Raw genomic sequence first — 16,357 nt, forward strand, 5'->3', positions numbered from 1 at the left:
GAAAGTAAATAATACAATTACAAGTTACTGTACTTGAGTAGATTTTTATTTACTTATTTTTAACAGGGATACTCAACTGGCTGCCTGTGGGCCAGATTTGGCCCCTGATAAGGTGTAGGTGGCCCTTCAACTATTAACAATAGAAATAAATGGATTTTTCCCAGAAAGAGATCAGGTCCCCTGAGCTTTTGCCTAAGGTGACATTTAATTTCTGCATATGGCTGACCTGTGCAGGGCTGGTGTGGTCAGATGTGCCACATAGCAAAGATGAGTGAGGACAGCAAATGTGGAAATGTTGAAAAAGAGTCAAATCAGTGAAAAAAGACAGATGAATTAGACATTGTTTTACCACCTCATACTAATCCTAAACATCTAGGTTTAATTTGCCAAATTCCTGTATGCAAAGGTGCTAATATCTGGCGCCATTGCAAGTCAAAACATTCTAGCCTCAGTGCAGTGTTGCCACCTGGTAGCACTGAAGGAAAAAAATATATTTTTGCAGTTTTATCTGATAAATAACATTATTAACAGTGTTATGTGCTTTCTGACACTTTGCAAAAGTGGTCGGTAATCTTGGCAGTAGATATGGAGCTATGAAGCTGCCCATAAACACATTTTGAGACTTGTTTAAATGATACTTGTGTCAATATTAAACTCAACTTATCCCTTTAGAAGCTATAAGCTTGTGGCTCAAGGACCAACCATTCACGTTTTTTCGTGTTTGGGACCCCTTTCTGGACCACATAATGGGGCCCAGGCCCTTAGGAGTGGACTTTATGGACTTGCATGGACTGAGATCTCGAAATACATTTCCATATCAATCTTTGTGTTTATTATGCCTGATTACCCCTGCTGACTGTAATTCTCTATGAGCCCTCTGGTTTCTTTTGGATTGTTTTTTGTTTATCCCTTAATTTGTTAATCATTGTATTGACTAATTCTTTGATTTATATCCTTTTTTAGTAAGTGAGGAGAATATGTTGTGTGTTGAGTGTAAGTTAGAACAGAGGGTATGTATATGTATTGTGCCCTTTAATTTGTCATTTAATGATCCTCAAAATATATATGCATATATATATATATATATACATATACATATATATCTCAAACTGCTCTCTCATGGTCCAACCATAACTGACACACACACACACACTGATGGAAACAGCAGTCTAAACTAAACTAGGGCCGTCTTTGACCCAGTGTTTCCAACAGAGGGACAGATACAGAAGGATAAGGCAGCAGGATTATCATAAACAACTAAGTGGGTGATCCTGTGAGTCAACCTGACACCTCTGACCTAACATATACACTGAGGCTCTGTAAGATACAATCTGCAGGAGATTTGGATATACACTGGGGAGATGATCAGAACAGTCCCTGCTGAAACCTGCTCTCACAGGTCACAGCTCACCCATGGAGCACAGGGTGCAGAGTGTGGATGGGAGGGGAATGAAGTTAGCGAAACAGAGCGTTCACAGACCAGCCTGTGGGGGACAAGGAGATCTCTCCACCCACTTGGAAATAAAAGTGATGTGAAGAGGGACATCTCTTCAAGCTGCTGTTGTGCACACTACTGCAAGACCCCAAGGTCCTCTCTATTTCTACATTTCTATTGTTAGTCACGATTACAGCTGGTTTAAACACTGGACTAGAAGATTTTACGTGGATATCAACTGAAGAAGGACTTCTCTGCTGGACTGCAGTGAGTTTTTTACTTAAAATGAAACAAATACAAACCAAACCCCAATTTTCTTACAACAATTATGACAAATTCCCAAAATTACAGACTTTTAGTCTCTTTTTCTAGCTTTGCAACAGTTTTTTCAGGAAAAAAGTTCATTTAAATTTCTGGTGTTACCTAAATTGAAATCCTCTCCACAGTAAAACATATCTGTTAGTTAAAGCATTTACTTGGCAAGGAGACATTAAAGGAGAAATGTGTAATATATTTACTGTAATAAACCATAAAATGACCATGATATGTCATCAGACATCAAGTAAGCATATTAAATAATTAATTTGAAATACAATAATACAGCCAATGTGTCCTCTTTGAAATTTCTATTCCAGGTTGAAATAACTGAAATTGTGTGCCTGTTTCATGTTAATTAGAGTTCAAATTAATGCAGATTGTTCACAAGAGTAGTACATTTCTGTGTATGAGTCTTGAGAAATTATGACTCTTTTAGACATAATATTTTACTTTATAAAATTAAGTAAAGTTGTGCAGGCAGTAAGTCAGGCAGTACAGAGTGTATTTTCAGAGCAGTGGGCTTTTGTTTTCAAGATAGCAGGCTTAACTTTATATTGACAGACAACTGACAGTTATAAACAGCTGCTGCTTGCAGTGGAAGAAATTATGATGTCATAAAATACAGTGAAAAAATGCATTCTTTCATTCTCACATTTTACTGTGTCTGCAGACATTTCCTCGTGTCGGGAGATGAGAGTAATAGTGTGCACTCTGTTCATCTCGGTCCTGCTGTGGGACAGTGTGAGAGCCGAAAATTCGATCAGCAGCCTGCGAGACGCAGCAGGTGAAGCAATGTGTTATTCAAATATTGTTATTAGTTCAACTTCTTATGGTGAAAAACAACTGGGGCTCAACAAGGCATTTTTGTTGGAAGGCGTTTCTGCTAGGTGACAAAAATACTTAGCGAACTGGTTAGCGCCTGGGACAGAGGAAGAAAGAGGAAAGTATCTTTACATCATGTTAATCATTCACCATACTGTCCACATCAGAGACTATATGTGATATAAATATTATAGCAAATTCCTCCAGTGTGGAATTCCACCTTTTTTAAATTATTTTTTTGTTGTATTAGGTAATACATAATCACAAAAAGATATCAGCTTTAACACTAGAACCATTTTCAAATTTATATGTGCAAAACAGTGCTGCTGGTACCTGACTTTTCCCAAAAGTGTCTGTATTTTCATTTAAAAATTTTTTTTTTTAAACATTGCCACTGTTATATTGTTACTTTTTTGCACAGTTGGAGATGCATTTTGGTTGCTTAGCAACTATCATTGTCTCCATCAATAAAACTTAACAAGTGGTCTTGATTTCCAATTTCCCAACATTAAAATACAAATAATTTAATAATTAGACTGAATGAAAAATAACATAGGGGAAAACTGGGGACAGTTGTAACACTTTTTGTCTCAGGACCTATAACTCACTGAATTCTTGTGTTAAAGCTCTCAAATTTCGAAACAAAGTACCCTTGTTTCCAGCCTTTTTCCATAGGCTATGTTCAATTTTTGTGATAGTTTTAGATGAAAAATTGTTATTATTAATGTTTAAATGTCATGTTTATAATTTTATAAAATACATTTAACTGTTTCTTGCTCTGAGTAATTCTAGATTAATCTAAACTTTGAATTGGATCACTGATGTTATTATCCTACCTTCTCCTCCTTTTTCATTGTGCAATTGTGCAGTCTTTTCTTATGTACCCCTGTCTCAAGTCCATCGTTCCACTGATATACAAATTATCCCCACTACAGTGGCAGACTCAAACAGTATGAGGGGCAGGGGCAAAAAAATGAAAAGGGCACCAGCTGTATGCAGCACTAGCTAATGAAAAAATCAGTCCTTGCTTTAGATTAAAATTGTTTTATCACCTGCCTTAAAGTTACACAACTACTAAACCTGTCTAATGAAAACTATTGACTATCAAACCATTTACAAGCAAAGTAGAGGCCAACTGATTTTCTAGCATATTTCTAGCTTTTTATCCATGAGAAGGGGGCCATAGAAGGCACTGTACCAAGTTTTGTCCACCGAAGGGCACCCTGGAGGGCAGTTTATGTTTTTCATGAACTTCAGGGGCAACCAAGAGGGCACTTTTGTGGCATTCTTTTGAACATGGAGCCCAACATAAAATACAGCATATTCAAGGGTAAATCAGCATCTAAAATGAGTGTTATTGCACTTTTAATACCCTCCCAAAATTTCTACAGTTTTAGACATGAGTATGATAAACAATCATTCCACTGCCTCTCTAACATCATAGTGAGGACCCTTCAATGAACACAGAGACCACTTAAAGGTTTAGTACCTAATGTAGAACCTAACCCTAACTTTCCAGTCAAACTCCCTCAAATTGGACTGTTTGTGATCTTATATGGTAAATCCTTTTAAATCCTTTTTAAAAATGTACAGATAGATATAATTATGTGAAGCAGAACTTGTCCTCAAAATACCCATTAGTCTGGTATAATTTATATATTTGGTGTTTGTCTTGAAATGTTATGGCAAGAATCTACACATATTGCACGTATTGCATGTATATTTTAAAGCTGCAATGATTAACTGATTATTAAATGAATCCCAAACTATTTTGATAATAGTTTAATTGATTTGAGTTTTTTTTTTTTTTTTAAAAAGAAAATTCTAAATTTTCTGATTTCAGCCTCTAAAATGTGACTGACATTTTTCATTATTTCTGACATTTTATGACAAACAGCTATTAATTGATTAATCGAGAAAATAATCAACCAATGAATCCACTGTGAAAATAATCATTAGTTGCAGCCCGACACACTTTATCCATGAGTGTGTCTGTTTCTATTCTAACCAAATACAAAACAGCAGCTGATATCAAGGTCAACAACACTTTTTCTTTCCCTCCTCGATATCTGCAGTGGCGTGGGAGGGGGAGCTGCCATGTGGAAAGTGGGACTGTGAATGTGCGTACAAGCGCCAGCGTGGCTGCTGCTGTGCCGCTCCTGAGGTCTATGAGGTGGAGGATGAAATCTTCATGAGGGTGATCAACCTGTCGATGAGCCTAAGCGAGCTGGGTGACAGCATCCTTGAAGTCATAGGTACTCTGAAAACAATATTATATGTGCAATTTTAGCTGATAGCTATAATGAATGACATAAAGACAAAATTGCCAGTGGAGGGTACCAAATTATGGACAATACATCATCAAAGTCCAAATTGGACATTTGGCAGGATTTTGGTGAGCTCAAAAACCGTGAGAATAAAGTTCATCCTGATATCGCGGTTGTGTATACGAGGATTTGTGGCTGGGATGGAGATTTTCTTTTGTGTTGTTTTGTGCAATCAGACAGAAGTGAATTGTCCGTTGTACAGTTGACACAAAAAGCTGTGGTAGCGGTTGCTTGATACAGTTAATTTTATGTTTTTCACATTACCTACCCATCTGGTGCAGCATGCCCGGTTCAAGGCAATTTAAAGGCAGATTCAGCAACAGCTAGAATAACTCCAAAATTTAAAAATACAAAACAACAAAAGGGTGTGTGTGGGGGAAGGACAGATTCAGCCTAGCTGGACAATTGCATGTCTGTCTAAGGAGGCTATTGATTAACTGTACGGCAAGACTAGACAATGGACAAGCCTGACACCAGTATTTATCATCATAGCCACTACAGACAGCACTTAACATTAACAAACACTTGTCTACACAATGAAACAATTTCCCAGTCTACTTTTCCAGATCCTGGATGAGACTCCACACTGTTACGTTCCCCTGGCCACCATTGGGGAACATAACAATGAAAGAACTGTTTATTTAAGAATTGTCATTTTCAAAAGAAAAAAAAGACTTTTACACATGCATCAGTCTTATCCATTCTTGTTTCCATTTCTGTTTTTCCAAAATTTAGCCAGCTAGCTATGTAGAAAGAGGATTTGCATTTCCATGACAACAGGGCTAGCCACTTGAAGGTGTGTCTTTAGCTGAAGATGAGCAGTTTAGCTCATGTCTACCAGCGTTATTCAAAAGCTTTTATAATGAAGCAGCAAAACCAGGAATTTTTAAGTTCATCAGCAGTAATTTGACACGACTCCTGTACTGCTGAAAGCAAACATGACAGCAAAATACAGCTGATACCTGAATGTAAAAACAACAACACAGGAGAGAAGCTAAACTTCAAACCACAGAGATTAGCTTGTAAAGAACTGAGAACACAGAGACATTTGGAAATATCTTTGCCTCTGCTCTCCAGCACTGACATGAGTTGAGTATCACAGCAAACGCTTGAAGAAAGGAGGGTTGCCATGGGTTGGCCACGGTTGGAGAGACATAACCGCAGCCCACTTGGGGGCAGGTCAGGCTCGCTCGGGCCCCATTCCAGAGCAGGTGCGTCTAGGCATGATAAAAGTGGTAATGGAAATGCAAATCAGTTCTGCACGACTCGGTGCAGCCAAAAGTGCAAATGGAAAAGCCATGCATGTGATGAGGTGAGTTTGTTCTGTTGAAGACACACCTGACAATCATCACATGAGAATGTGTCTTTCCTCCTGTTCTTCTGTCTCAGGAGGGATGAGGGTTGCATTCACAGCATCCTTGAGCCAAAGACTGAAATGCTTTGGACCTTTCACCAGGAACAGCACCATTCCCTATGATGTCATCACCCTCAACCATGGAAATGGATATAACCCCGCCCTGGGTAAGAGCTCAAGTGAAATGAACTGCTTTTGTACTGGATTGGGAGACAATTCACTAGACAAGTCAAATACCAGCCCAATCTCATTCACTCAAATGCACAAGGTTACTTCAATGTAAACCCATCAGCCTCAGGTGATGTATTAACAGTGAGAAAGTCTGTGGATAGTTTCTCAGGTATGGTACATAACACAAAATGTGATCTTCTCCTAAACCTAACCAAGTAATTTCATTGTCTAAACCATGTCTTTTCAACAGGGAGTCTGAGGCCCCAAGGGGCTCCTCAGACTTACTTCAGGGGGACACCAAATTGTTGTAAAATTGTTTGATAAATCTATTCTTTAAAAAAACACAGACACACCTCAAAACGTTTAATATATATAATATTGACAAAAGGCTACCCCTGAATCATTGTGCAATCACATGAGCTAGCCACCCTGCTAAATCACTGTGCTGCTCCGATCCATAATGGTTAGCTATTAGCTACATATTATTGCAACATATCAAAATATTGGCCAAGTATCTGTATTATTATCTTAAGTATAGCCTATAGACCACAGTGTATCATTTTGCAATTTTGAAACACAAGCATGAGATAGACTAATGCACATTAGCTGCTGCTATGGGTAAGCACAAACAAGACCCATAAATATTCAGTGGAATATATGCAGTAGGGGTCCATTTCTCCATCAGATAAAGGGTCCATGGCCTGAAAAATGTTGAAGGCCATGGCCTAAAGTATATTTGGTGCCTATGCCTAACCAAACTGCAACCGTTTCGCAACATGAACCATGTGTTAAAGGGGCTTTCTGGGAATGTCTCATACAGACTCTAAAGGGTTCCTTGTGCATCAGTCTGAGATGCTGATGGGCTTGAAAAAAACAAAAAAAACATCAGTGTTTGACAAGTGGGGATGAAAAAATCAGGGTGACAGTACATGTATGGAACTTTGTTTAAACTCATCCAGTACTTGTCAGATTCAAGGAGAAGAACATGGATCATGTATCCCATCTCCATATCCACAAAATATCCTGTAGTCAAGTGCTGCCATCTGCTGGTGACATCAATTGGAGGCTCAAGGTTGCAGCTGTGCTTTCAAGTTGCCGTGCACAGAGCTCGACTTTAGGACGACTTAATGCCCAGCAGCTGTCAGTCATGACATAAAGCACCCCCACCCCTTTTTTCTCCCCAAGTTTGATATGAACTACCTAAAAAGACAGAAACCATCTTTTGAAAAAAATATTTTGTACTTTGATGTTTTATTTTAACCCATGTCCTGTTAAAATTTATAACTTACTTAATTACTCCTATACTATGAAAATCTTTGTATTTGACATTAACTCAGATAATCTGTGATTGCATGGTTGACATACAATAGTTTTATTTGTGGTAAACTAATATTGGTACTGTGATTCAAAGTCTGACAGACTGAACATGAATAACCACTGATGCTGAATCAAAAAATGTTACCACCATACGTCTCCCCTATCACATAAGATTGAATGCGTAACTCATCACTGATGCATCATTATTGGTTATCAGACACTAATAATGTTTATTATCTGTATTGTTAAAGCAGACAAGCAGTATCTGGGAAACATCATGTTTATTCACTCTACGTGGAACTGAAGCTAATACCAACTTATGGTAATGTTCGGGAAATGAATTAGTGTCTGTTAATGAGTCATAAGAAATTATATCTTTTAAAAGGAGGAGATGTTTACTTTGAGCTCGGCTGTTAACTGAGCTTGGCAATCTGCTCTATATCCATTTTTATACTAAATTAAAATCATATTAGCATATATATATATATATATATATATATATGTATATATATATATATATATATATATATATTATATACACAACAGGTTTTTACCTTGGCAGACACTGTAGTGTGTTTTCAGGTGTCTATTTTTTTTTTCCACACATCTTTAATCCAGAAAACACGCCATCTGAATTGGTTGGAAAACAAGAGAGACGTATCTACAGACAGGTCATCTCTCCTCTTATTAGATGAGGCACACGTTGAGTTTGTTACTGTTTTTTTACATTTGCGTCATTGTTAAAATGTATATGATGATCATGAAATGATCGACATCAAAGAATACTTACTGTCAAAATATTTGCTGACAAAATTATCATTGTTTTGACCTATACTGCAGCCAGCCACCAGGGGGAGATCAAAATGCTCTGGCTTCAGTTTTGGGGAGATCTTGTGTCGTCCATTTCTATATATGTCAATGATGTCACCTTACACATTTTTTAATGTTTTTCTATTATTAAATTCTTTCTCTGTTTATCTCTAACTGACATTTAAAATCATGAGAGTGCAGAGGTATGTCACACAAATTTATTTAAAAAATGTTATTTGTTCCAGGTATATTCACAGCTCCTCGTGCCGGACTGTACTCCTTCTCCTTCTCGGTCTACTCCACAGTGGCTGCAGAAGGTGAGAGGATGTACTACAAGGTGCAGCTCATGAGAAACGGGGAGGTGGTGGCGTCCATTTGGGAAGACAACAGGGAGGACTCGGAGGACAGCAGCTCCCAGACAGTGCTGCTGTCCCTGGAGCGAGGAGGCCAGGTCTATGTGGAGATACTGAGCGGCAGACAGCTATGTGGCATCATCGAGGGCCTTAACAACTTCTCTGGCTCCTTGATTTACTGATCCAATGTGTCTGAAGCTTACATGCGTTTACTGTTACTAGAATTTCTTCAAAAGTAAAGCTGAAATTACAAGATGAAGATAAAGATGGACAGAAAATATATAATGCTTTACATGTGATTGCCCTTTTTTAGAACTTTATTAAAAAACATATGATCAAATGCATTTCAGAGCTTTATTTTTTGGAGGCGGGGGGTATTTAACACACAATTATTGACATTACATTAAGCCATATCTTTTGCACATAAGTACTTAATTACCTGTTCAGAGTACTTCAGTACTTCAGAGTACTTTACAACTGCAGATACAATGAACTGGTTGCACAGCAGACATCTAGACTTGTCAGAGCAGAAAATATACTACTACTGTCCCAGTAGCAGTGACAGTGAACCAGCATTCACAATAGAAGGATTTCCCCTAAGTGGAATGCAACAGTCTTTAATATACCTGTATGTTTTCTAGTATGACATGTCAAAATGTCTGCTGTGCAACTAGTCCATTATCACAACAACAAACAAACACACTCCAAAAAATCTTGAATAATTATGTTTTGTGAGACAAGCCCAAGGTTGTTAAGTCTACAAGCTCCAATCCAGGATGGTCTACATGGAAGTCATAGTTTCTGAAGGAAATCTAATTGGGTCTCACTAATTGAATCATTCATACAAACATATTTGATCTTAAATTGTGTGTGTGAAGAATTTAAGAACTTTTCTAGCATTCATCAGTCTTAAGTCTTAAATCATTAACACTCATTTTACGTTGGTTTGGTTAAAAACTTCAGTGATGTCCACGTCTCTGTCATCATAGGACAGTGTCAGACAGACTTTCTCATGTTTAAATCTGCTGTATGGAGTTTTATTGTTTAATGTGCAGTTTTCATGTTAGAATAAACGGCAGCATTAAGACCACATTTAGTCCATCAGTCATTTTCTGACAGCATACTTCTTCTCCTGCTTTATTTGCAGCAACAGTATTGCTTTTGCTGTATTTTGTATATTTTCCACAGCTCATAATTATAACAACTTGATCATTTTGGCTTAAGTAGGTGGCTCGCGATTATTTCATTTCATGTGGAAGAGTCAAATGACGCAACAAACGCCTCTTTTATGTGAGCGCGCACAGCGTCTGAAGACGAAAGCCTGGGTTAACAAAGCAAGTTGATAACCACCGTGACTGGGGTTTTAGGTTTTGTCATGCCAGCTCATGCAAAGAAAGCCTGGCTGTGTTGAGCTCCCTCCGTAGTACAGCCCTCTGTTTTACCCGAAAGCCCTGGATCAGCCCAAAAAACCCTTCTTGCTTTATTGAAAATAAATACACAAATACACAACTCTCACTAATTAAATCTGTGGTTCTGGCCACGAATACAACCAGTCAGGTGAGCCCTGAGGATTACCGTTAAGAACCATTCAGTAGCACATATGAACACATATTAGACAACCTTCAGGAGCAATCGATGGATGTCAAATAAGGATCAAAGCCTGGGCCAGAAAACTTTTTTTTACTGTTGTTTTGTAAGCCACCTGTGACCACCCTGTTAGATTTATTGATGCAGTTTGTGGTTATCCTGTTTCAGCGCATGATGCCAGGATTTTATGCTGCAGTTGGTTTCTTGTGTCTGCAGTGTATCCACCGGGTGGCCACTTTCGTCTTGATGATGCAGGATATCCCTGCATCAACAACCCCATTATCATCATAACAGCGTATAGGGAGCCATACCAATGGCCAGTCCAAGCTCGCTTCAACAGGCACCATTCAGCAGCAATGTGCATCACTGAAACCGATTTTGGCAGGAGGAAGGCCCTGTGGAGAGCTATCTTCCTTCAGACCTTGCCATTGGATCGGCTGATTGTCCCCATGGTGGTCACCGCCTGCACAATGCTCTACAATATCTGCCTGAGAGTGGGACATTATGGATGTGGCTGTGTTTGTGTTTGGGCCAGCCAGAAGACGCTGAAATGAAGCAGAAGGGATGAGATTGGCACAGAGGGATGAACTAGCTATAATGTACTGTATATATGTGGTTACTGTAGTGCTATTTATCCATCTAGATAGCTTTGATGTGAGTTGAAGAGTTTTGGAGATATTGGCTGTACAGTTGTCTGCCTTCTGGGGACTAAATGGCACTCGGCTTATGATGCTAAACACAAAAAGAAAAAAAAAAGAAAAAAGAAATATTTGAAACATTCAACATCAGTGTCTCTTTCTAAAAATTCTGACCCAATTAGTCAAGACAGTTCACAGGCCCTGTTGTGAGCAGTTTCATGTAGGAACTTACTTACAGAGAGAAAATAGTTAAACAGTTAACAACAAGGTCTTTGGATTATTTTAAGGTAACCAGGTCATTTCTTGAAAGAGAGAGATTTTGAATTTTTCCAGAAGTATTTTTTTGCGCTTTGAGCACCACAAGCTGAGTGCCATCCAGTCCCATTACATTGGACAGAAGGCAGACATCTCTATGCCCGATATCTCCAAAATTCTGCAGCTCTTGTTCTCTAGATAGATAGAAGAGAACTGGTTTGGTCAGGGGGGAGCTGGACAGGTGGGGGGAGGGAACATAGCACTTGTCAGGGTGGAGGCAGATTGCTCAGCAGCATGGTTTGTGGATTTGTATATCAGCACACAGAGTCATGTCACTTTTCTTTTACTCACCTTCAGATATCTGTTAATCACGTGACCCTCCTAACAACAGTCATCTGTCTGAACAGCTGCACTGCAGTAGCTCATTTATAGTGTTTAGTGCAGTATGTATGGGTGGCACTTGTAGCAGTTTGTGTTATATTATTTTATTGTATCTCCATATTTTTTATTCTAATAGTTTTGCTTCTCTATCTGAAGTCTATCAAATATTAGAAAAGTCTTTTTTATGTGGTCCACCACTACCACTGTAAAGCCTCAAAACTTCCCATAGAGCTGATTCAACACATCATCAGCTCATCTAAGATCTAAGATAAGATAAAGTACAAAACTTGAACATTTGTATGTTCAACATTTTGTATGCTGTTATATTGATAGCATTGTGCAGATGCTTCTATTTTCATGCTTTGACATAGATTTCCTCATAGAAATCTGAGTCATTTGGTGTAACAGATGGGCTAATGAATTATAAATGTGAAACCACTGCAGAGATGTTTTAGTTAAATACAAACGTCCATAACAGTTATGTAGAGAAAAAAATAGAAAAAACAAACAAACAAAAAAACACTGCAGACACATATATAACTTTATTTCAAAATTACTTACAATGCACATACATTAGCTCATCTGACATCAAATGGTTACAAACAAATAAAGAAAACTGTTTAACTACTATATGTACAGCTGTTTGGGTTTTTTTGTCATGAAATATAGCCTGTTTGCCAACATTCTCATTTTGAAAGATATGTCAAAATAGCATTAGGTTCAGCAACAGCACCTAATCCTAATGCTCATTTAGTGAGGGCTTCTTAGCAAAGACAAGAGCAGAATTGGTAGCTACTCTATGTGCTACATTGTTCTGTACAGTATGTTATGTATTGGCAAAGGCTATTTATCCCCAAATTCCTCAAGCTTCCTCTTAACTTAAAACACTATGACAAACACTTTTGTCTACAAGGCAGTCTTATCATTGAATCTGAAAAGACCAGTGCTTTCAATGAGTGTTTTGTTTTGTCTGTTCGAGAGTTAGCATCAGCAATACTCTCTCTTTTCTGCCACCTGTTTGTTTTTCTCCTTCTCTGAGATTCACAGATCGAGCTGTTTATCGAACTCTGAAAAATTCTCGTGTGTGATATTTATGCATTTAAAAAAAAAGAAAAACTCACGCTGACCGCTTCATGCCCCTTATTCATCATCTGATTAATTGCTGTATCTGGGTTTCTATTTTTCCCTCTGACTGGAAAACTGTACAAATCACCACCATGTTTAAAATATGAGGATTTACAGGCCAATATCCATTTGCCCAGTACTATCAAAAATCTGTACAACCAATGAAGCAATCTTAAAAGCAATAACCTGCTCTGTTACCGCCAGTGGTTTCCACTTCACCCAGTCAACCATGTCTACATCATTATTATTCAATGGACAAATACATAGTTTTGCAAAGTTTTTGATATAGTGAATCATCAAATTTTAGTGATCAAACCAATCAATCATTTCAACTCTCTTCATCGGTGATAATGGTGCTCTCTTCATACCTATTAAATAGGTCGAAGTGGTTAAAACTGGTCATATGACATCTCTACCTATAACTTGTAATATGGGAGAGAGGTAGCATTTTAGGTCCCCTACTCTTTTCTCTGTATATCAATGATTTTCCCAATGTGTATATGCTGACGACACTGTTTTTTTTCTTTTTTTCTGATTCAAATCCTGATGCCATAAATTCAAAATTTTCTTCTGATTTATCTGCATGACTGGTTGAAATGTATTTCCACTCATCTAAGAAATCTATATCCATTTTTGAACCTATTCATTTTACAAGCCAAACACTAATCATCAGAAAAACCTACAAATATCTTTCTTAATTCACAACTCACATCCATAATTTAACGAAGAAGCTCAACCAGAAACTGTATGTCTATAACAGGATCATAACATATCTCACCTATACTGTCTCTGACACATATCTACATGCAATAATTCTTTCTGCAATATCCTACTGTGTCTGACTGTGGTCCCTCACCACAAAGGAAATCATTGATCCAATAGCAAGATTATACGATGGAGTTCATAAAATTTATGGTAACCTTCCTCTTGGACTCATCGGTGCACTGTACATTCAAATTCTAATGCCTTACTGTGAAAAAATTAGTTGAGAAAGCTCAGAATATCAAGGTAACATACTGCAATAGACTTTTGAGTTTTGAGCCCAACTCAAACTGTTAAGTTTTGAAATAAACTTTCAAACGTTGCCGACCTATATAATCTTAAATTGAGATAATTTATTGTTGTTCTTTAGATAAACTTCAGTCTGTGCTGTAAACCTGATTTGTGATTATTTCAGTGCCTGTAAATTGAATGATTTTAATAAAAAATATTAAAATTTTAATTATCAATCGTTTCAATGGATTTATTCAATATTTCTTTAAATACAGGAAGAACGGACACACATGCAACCTCTAATTTAGCCCATTAACTCATTTAACACAGGCCAGTTTGACTGTAACTGATTTTACCATCTGTAATAAAATAGCAGGGTAAATAAGAGGAACAGCAGTTTTAATCAAGTGCAGTTACTCCTTAAAACAATGCACACAAAAATAATTTCTTACTTGGTGTTTCCCAGCCCTGCGGAGGTAGAGGAGAGGATAGATGACTCCAAGCCAAACCATCGTACAGTAAGCCAAGGGCTGCCAGATACACAGTGTATGATCATCTATTTTCCCAACAAGGAGGTACATTATGATCAGGGGTAAATGGCTGACAATCAAAGTCACCTGGAAGATCAGGACGATATTAAAAGCCCTTTTCTTCATCAGGTTGGACGCCCCCCCCTCTCCTTTCCCTGGCGAGGGCCGTTTCAGTGCTTGGAGAACTTCTAAGCAGCAGAAAGAGTTGACGATAAAGATTAAAGCAAAAAAAAGTGTGTGTATGCCCATTAAAATCGGATCGTGTTCGCATAGCATTATTTGAACTACACCACCCAGAATGGTGTATAGCCAAAGAACACAACAAAAGCTCATCCTGTATCGCAGGGGTTTATACCTGAGGTACAGCACAGGGTGTACGACTGCAAGGTAGCGTTCTATACAGATGGCACACTGGAACTGAAGCCTGGCTGTCAGTAATGTGTTGATGAATTTATTCATTATTTCTGCTGCAGAAGGATCGCCACGAAAGGTTGTGGACATCAGCATATGCAGGAATTCATAAACTACCTCCGAGAGGACCAAGTGGAACTCGGGCACTTCCATCCTGTCCGTCCAGAAGACAGGAGACGACACCATCAGCCACAGCACCCAGCCATTAGTGGGCACAGAGATCAGGAGATAAGACAGAGTCGCTGGAGCAAAGACAGGAGAATGTAGACAGAGCCCACACTCTGTGACGTTTTTCTTGCTTGCTGTGAGATTTTGCATGTTTCCTGAAAAGAAGTACAAAGGGAAAAAAACTGACACGTTTTAACATTGAGTCAACTCAACTGTCAATGAGCCCAGCAGAGTCCTGTAAATCCACTTATCAAGGGGGGTTCACTGACTTGTTCATGTCCTTTCTAACTAAATGTAGGAGGTCATTTCATAGCACTCTAATTCTAGCATAAAAGGATTAAAATTACTATTATTTTGTGAAAGAGGAAAGGAATTTCTCTTTATTTATTTTTACTTTTTTACTTAACATATTATGGGTAACATATTAAGGATATGTTATTCCATTTGGCACAGTTTTTTTGCATTTGCACTCCCTAAATACTTTATATTTATCATTCTGTTGTTTTTATTCTTATGTTACTGTAATTTTTTGTGCATGGACCTTCTAACTAAATCTAGGAGGTCCTTTCATATCACTCTAATTTTAGCATCACTGCACAGGTTTTCCATAAATTTTTGAATATGGGAGGCACATTGAGCTTAGTGTGAAAAGTGCTAAATTTATATAACTAGTAAAATTACTATTTTGTGAGAGAAAAAGCATTTTCTATTGATTTATTTGCCATAGCCCAAATCTTTTGTTTTAATATTACTTTCAATACTATTGCTAATAATATTTTTCTATTTTAGTTTACTACTTTACTCAACTTATTTTTTTAATGTTATTTTATTTGGCACAAGATTTTGTTACTTTTTAAATACTTTATATTTATTACTGTATTGTTTTTATTCTTGAGCAATCCCTAGGACAAGAATTTCCTCCAGGATTAATAGAATTTAGTCTTATCTTATTTTGTCTTATCTTGACTGTAAATTAAAAAAAAATAAAAAATAAAAAGCTTGACAATCCTCTTCGTCTGCACCACTAAATTTGCTTCTCTAAACAAAATTGTGCCAAAAGTTGGAATGTGTCAAGACTGACAAGAAGACAGATTTACAGTATGTGATCGCCATGGCAACCACATGTAACTGAGTAAAATTGTTTACTTTACTGTTACACAATGACAAAATACTAACCTTGTCTTGAGTCTTGAGAGTTTTGTTCATGTTCCAGAATGCATAGGAGCTCCTGTTTTAATCACATCATCCACAAAACATCTGTTTTCATCCACTGATCTGTAAGCAAATAATGTCTCTGGTATGCAAAACCTATAGATGTCAATTTGAGTAAGGAGGGTTTGGCCTTTACCAGGTGTTGTGGTA

The 16,357-nt window shown here is 37.6% G+C and overlaps 1 protein-coding gene across 2 annotated transcripts; it reads left to right on the plus strand.

Moving 5' to 3' along the window:
* The first annotated feature begins 1,499 nt into the window (after positions 1-1,499).
* On the plus strand, positions 1,500-9,251 carry LOC146330926 (cerebellin-2-like). Of its 2 annotated transcripts, XM_084714386.1 has the most exons (5): positions 1,505-1,702; positions 2,424-2,537; positions 4,651-4,830; positions 6,292-6,423; positions 8,800-9,251. In XM_084714386.1, the coding sequence occupies exons 2-5, from the start codon at positions 2,444-2,446 to the stop codon at positions 9,087-9,089; spliced, it is 696 nt and encodes a 231-aa protein (XP_084570512.1). In that variant the 5' UTR covers positions 1,505-1,702; positions 2,424-2,443; the 3' UTR covers positions 9,090-9,251. The 2 variants fall into 2 exon arrangements, with proteins under 2 accessions (XP_084570514.1, XP_084570512.1); XM_084714388.1 differs by lacking the exon at positions 2,424-2,537 and having other exon boundaries at positions 1,500-1,702.
* The last annotated feature ends 7,106 nt before the right edge of the window (positions 9,252-16,357 follow it).

The sequence above is a fragment of the Lutjanus erythropterus genome, chromosome 3 (genome assembly GCF_056507025.1).
Source record: "Lutjanus erythropterus isolate fLutEry1 chromosome 3, fLutEry1.hap2, whole genome shotgun sequence".
Taxonomy (NCBI): domain Eukaryota; kingdom Metazoa; phylum Chordata; class Actinopteri; order Lutjaniformes; family Lutjanidae; genus Lutjanus; species Lutjanus erythropterus.

Excerpts from the sequence above, each read along its gene's own strand:
- LOC146330926 (XM_084714386.1), top strand. The coding sequence starts at position 2,444 with ATGAGAGTAATAGTGTGCACTCTGTTCATCTCGGTCCTGCTGTGGGAC. Across the intron at positions 4,831-6,291 it reads CAGCATCCTTGAAGTCATAG|GAGGGATGAGGGTTGCATTC; the intron begins GTACTCTGAAAA and ends CTTCTGTCTCAG. Across the intron at positions 6,424-8,799 it reads TGGATATAACCCCGCCCTGG|GTATATTCACAGCTCCTCGT; the intron begins GTAAGAGCTCAA and ends TATTTGTTCCAG.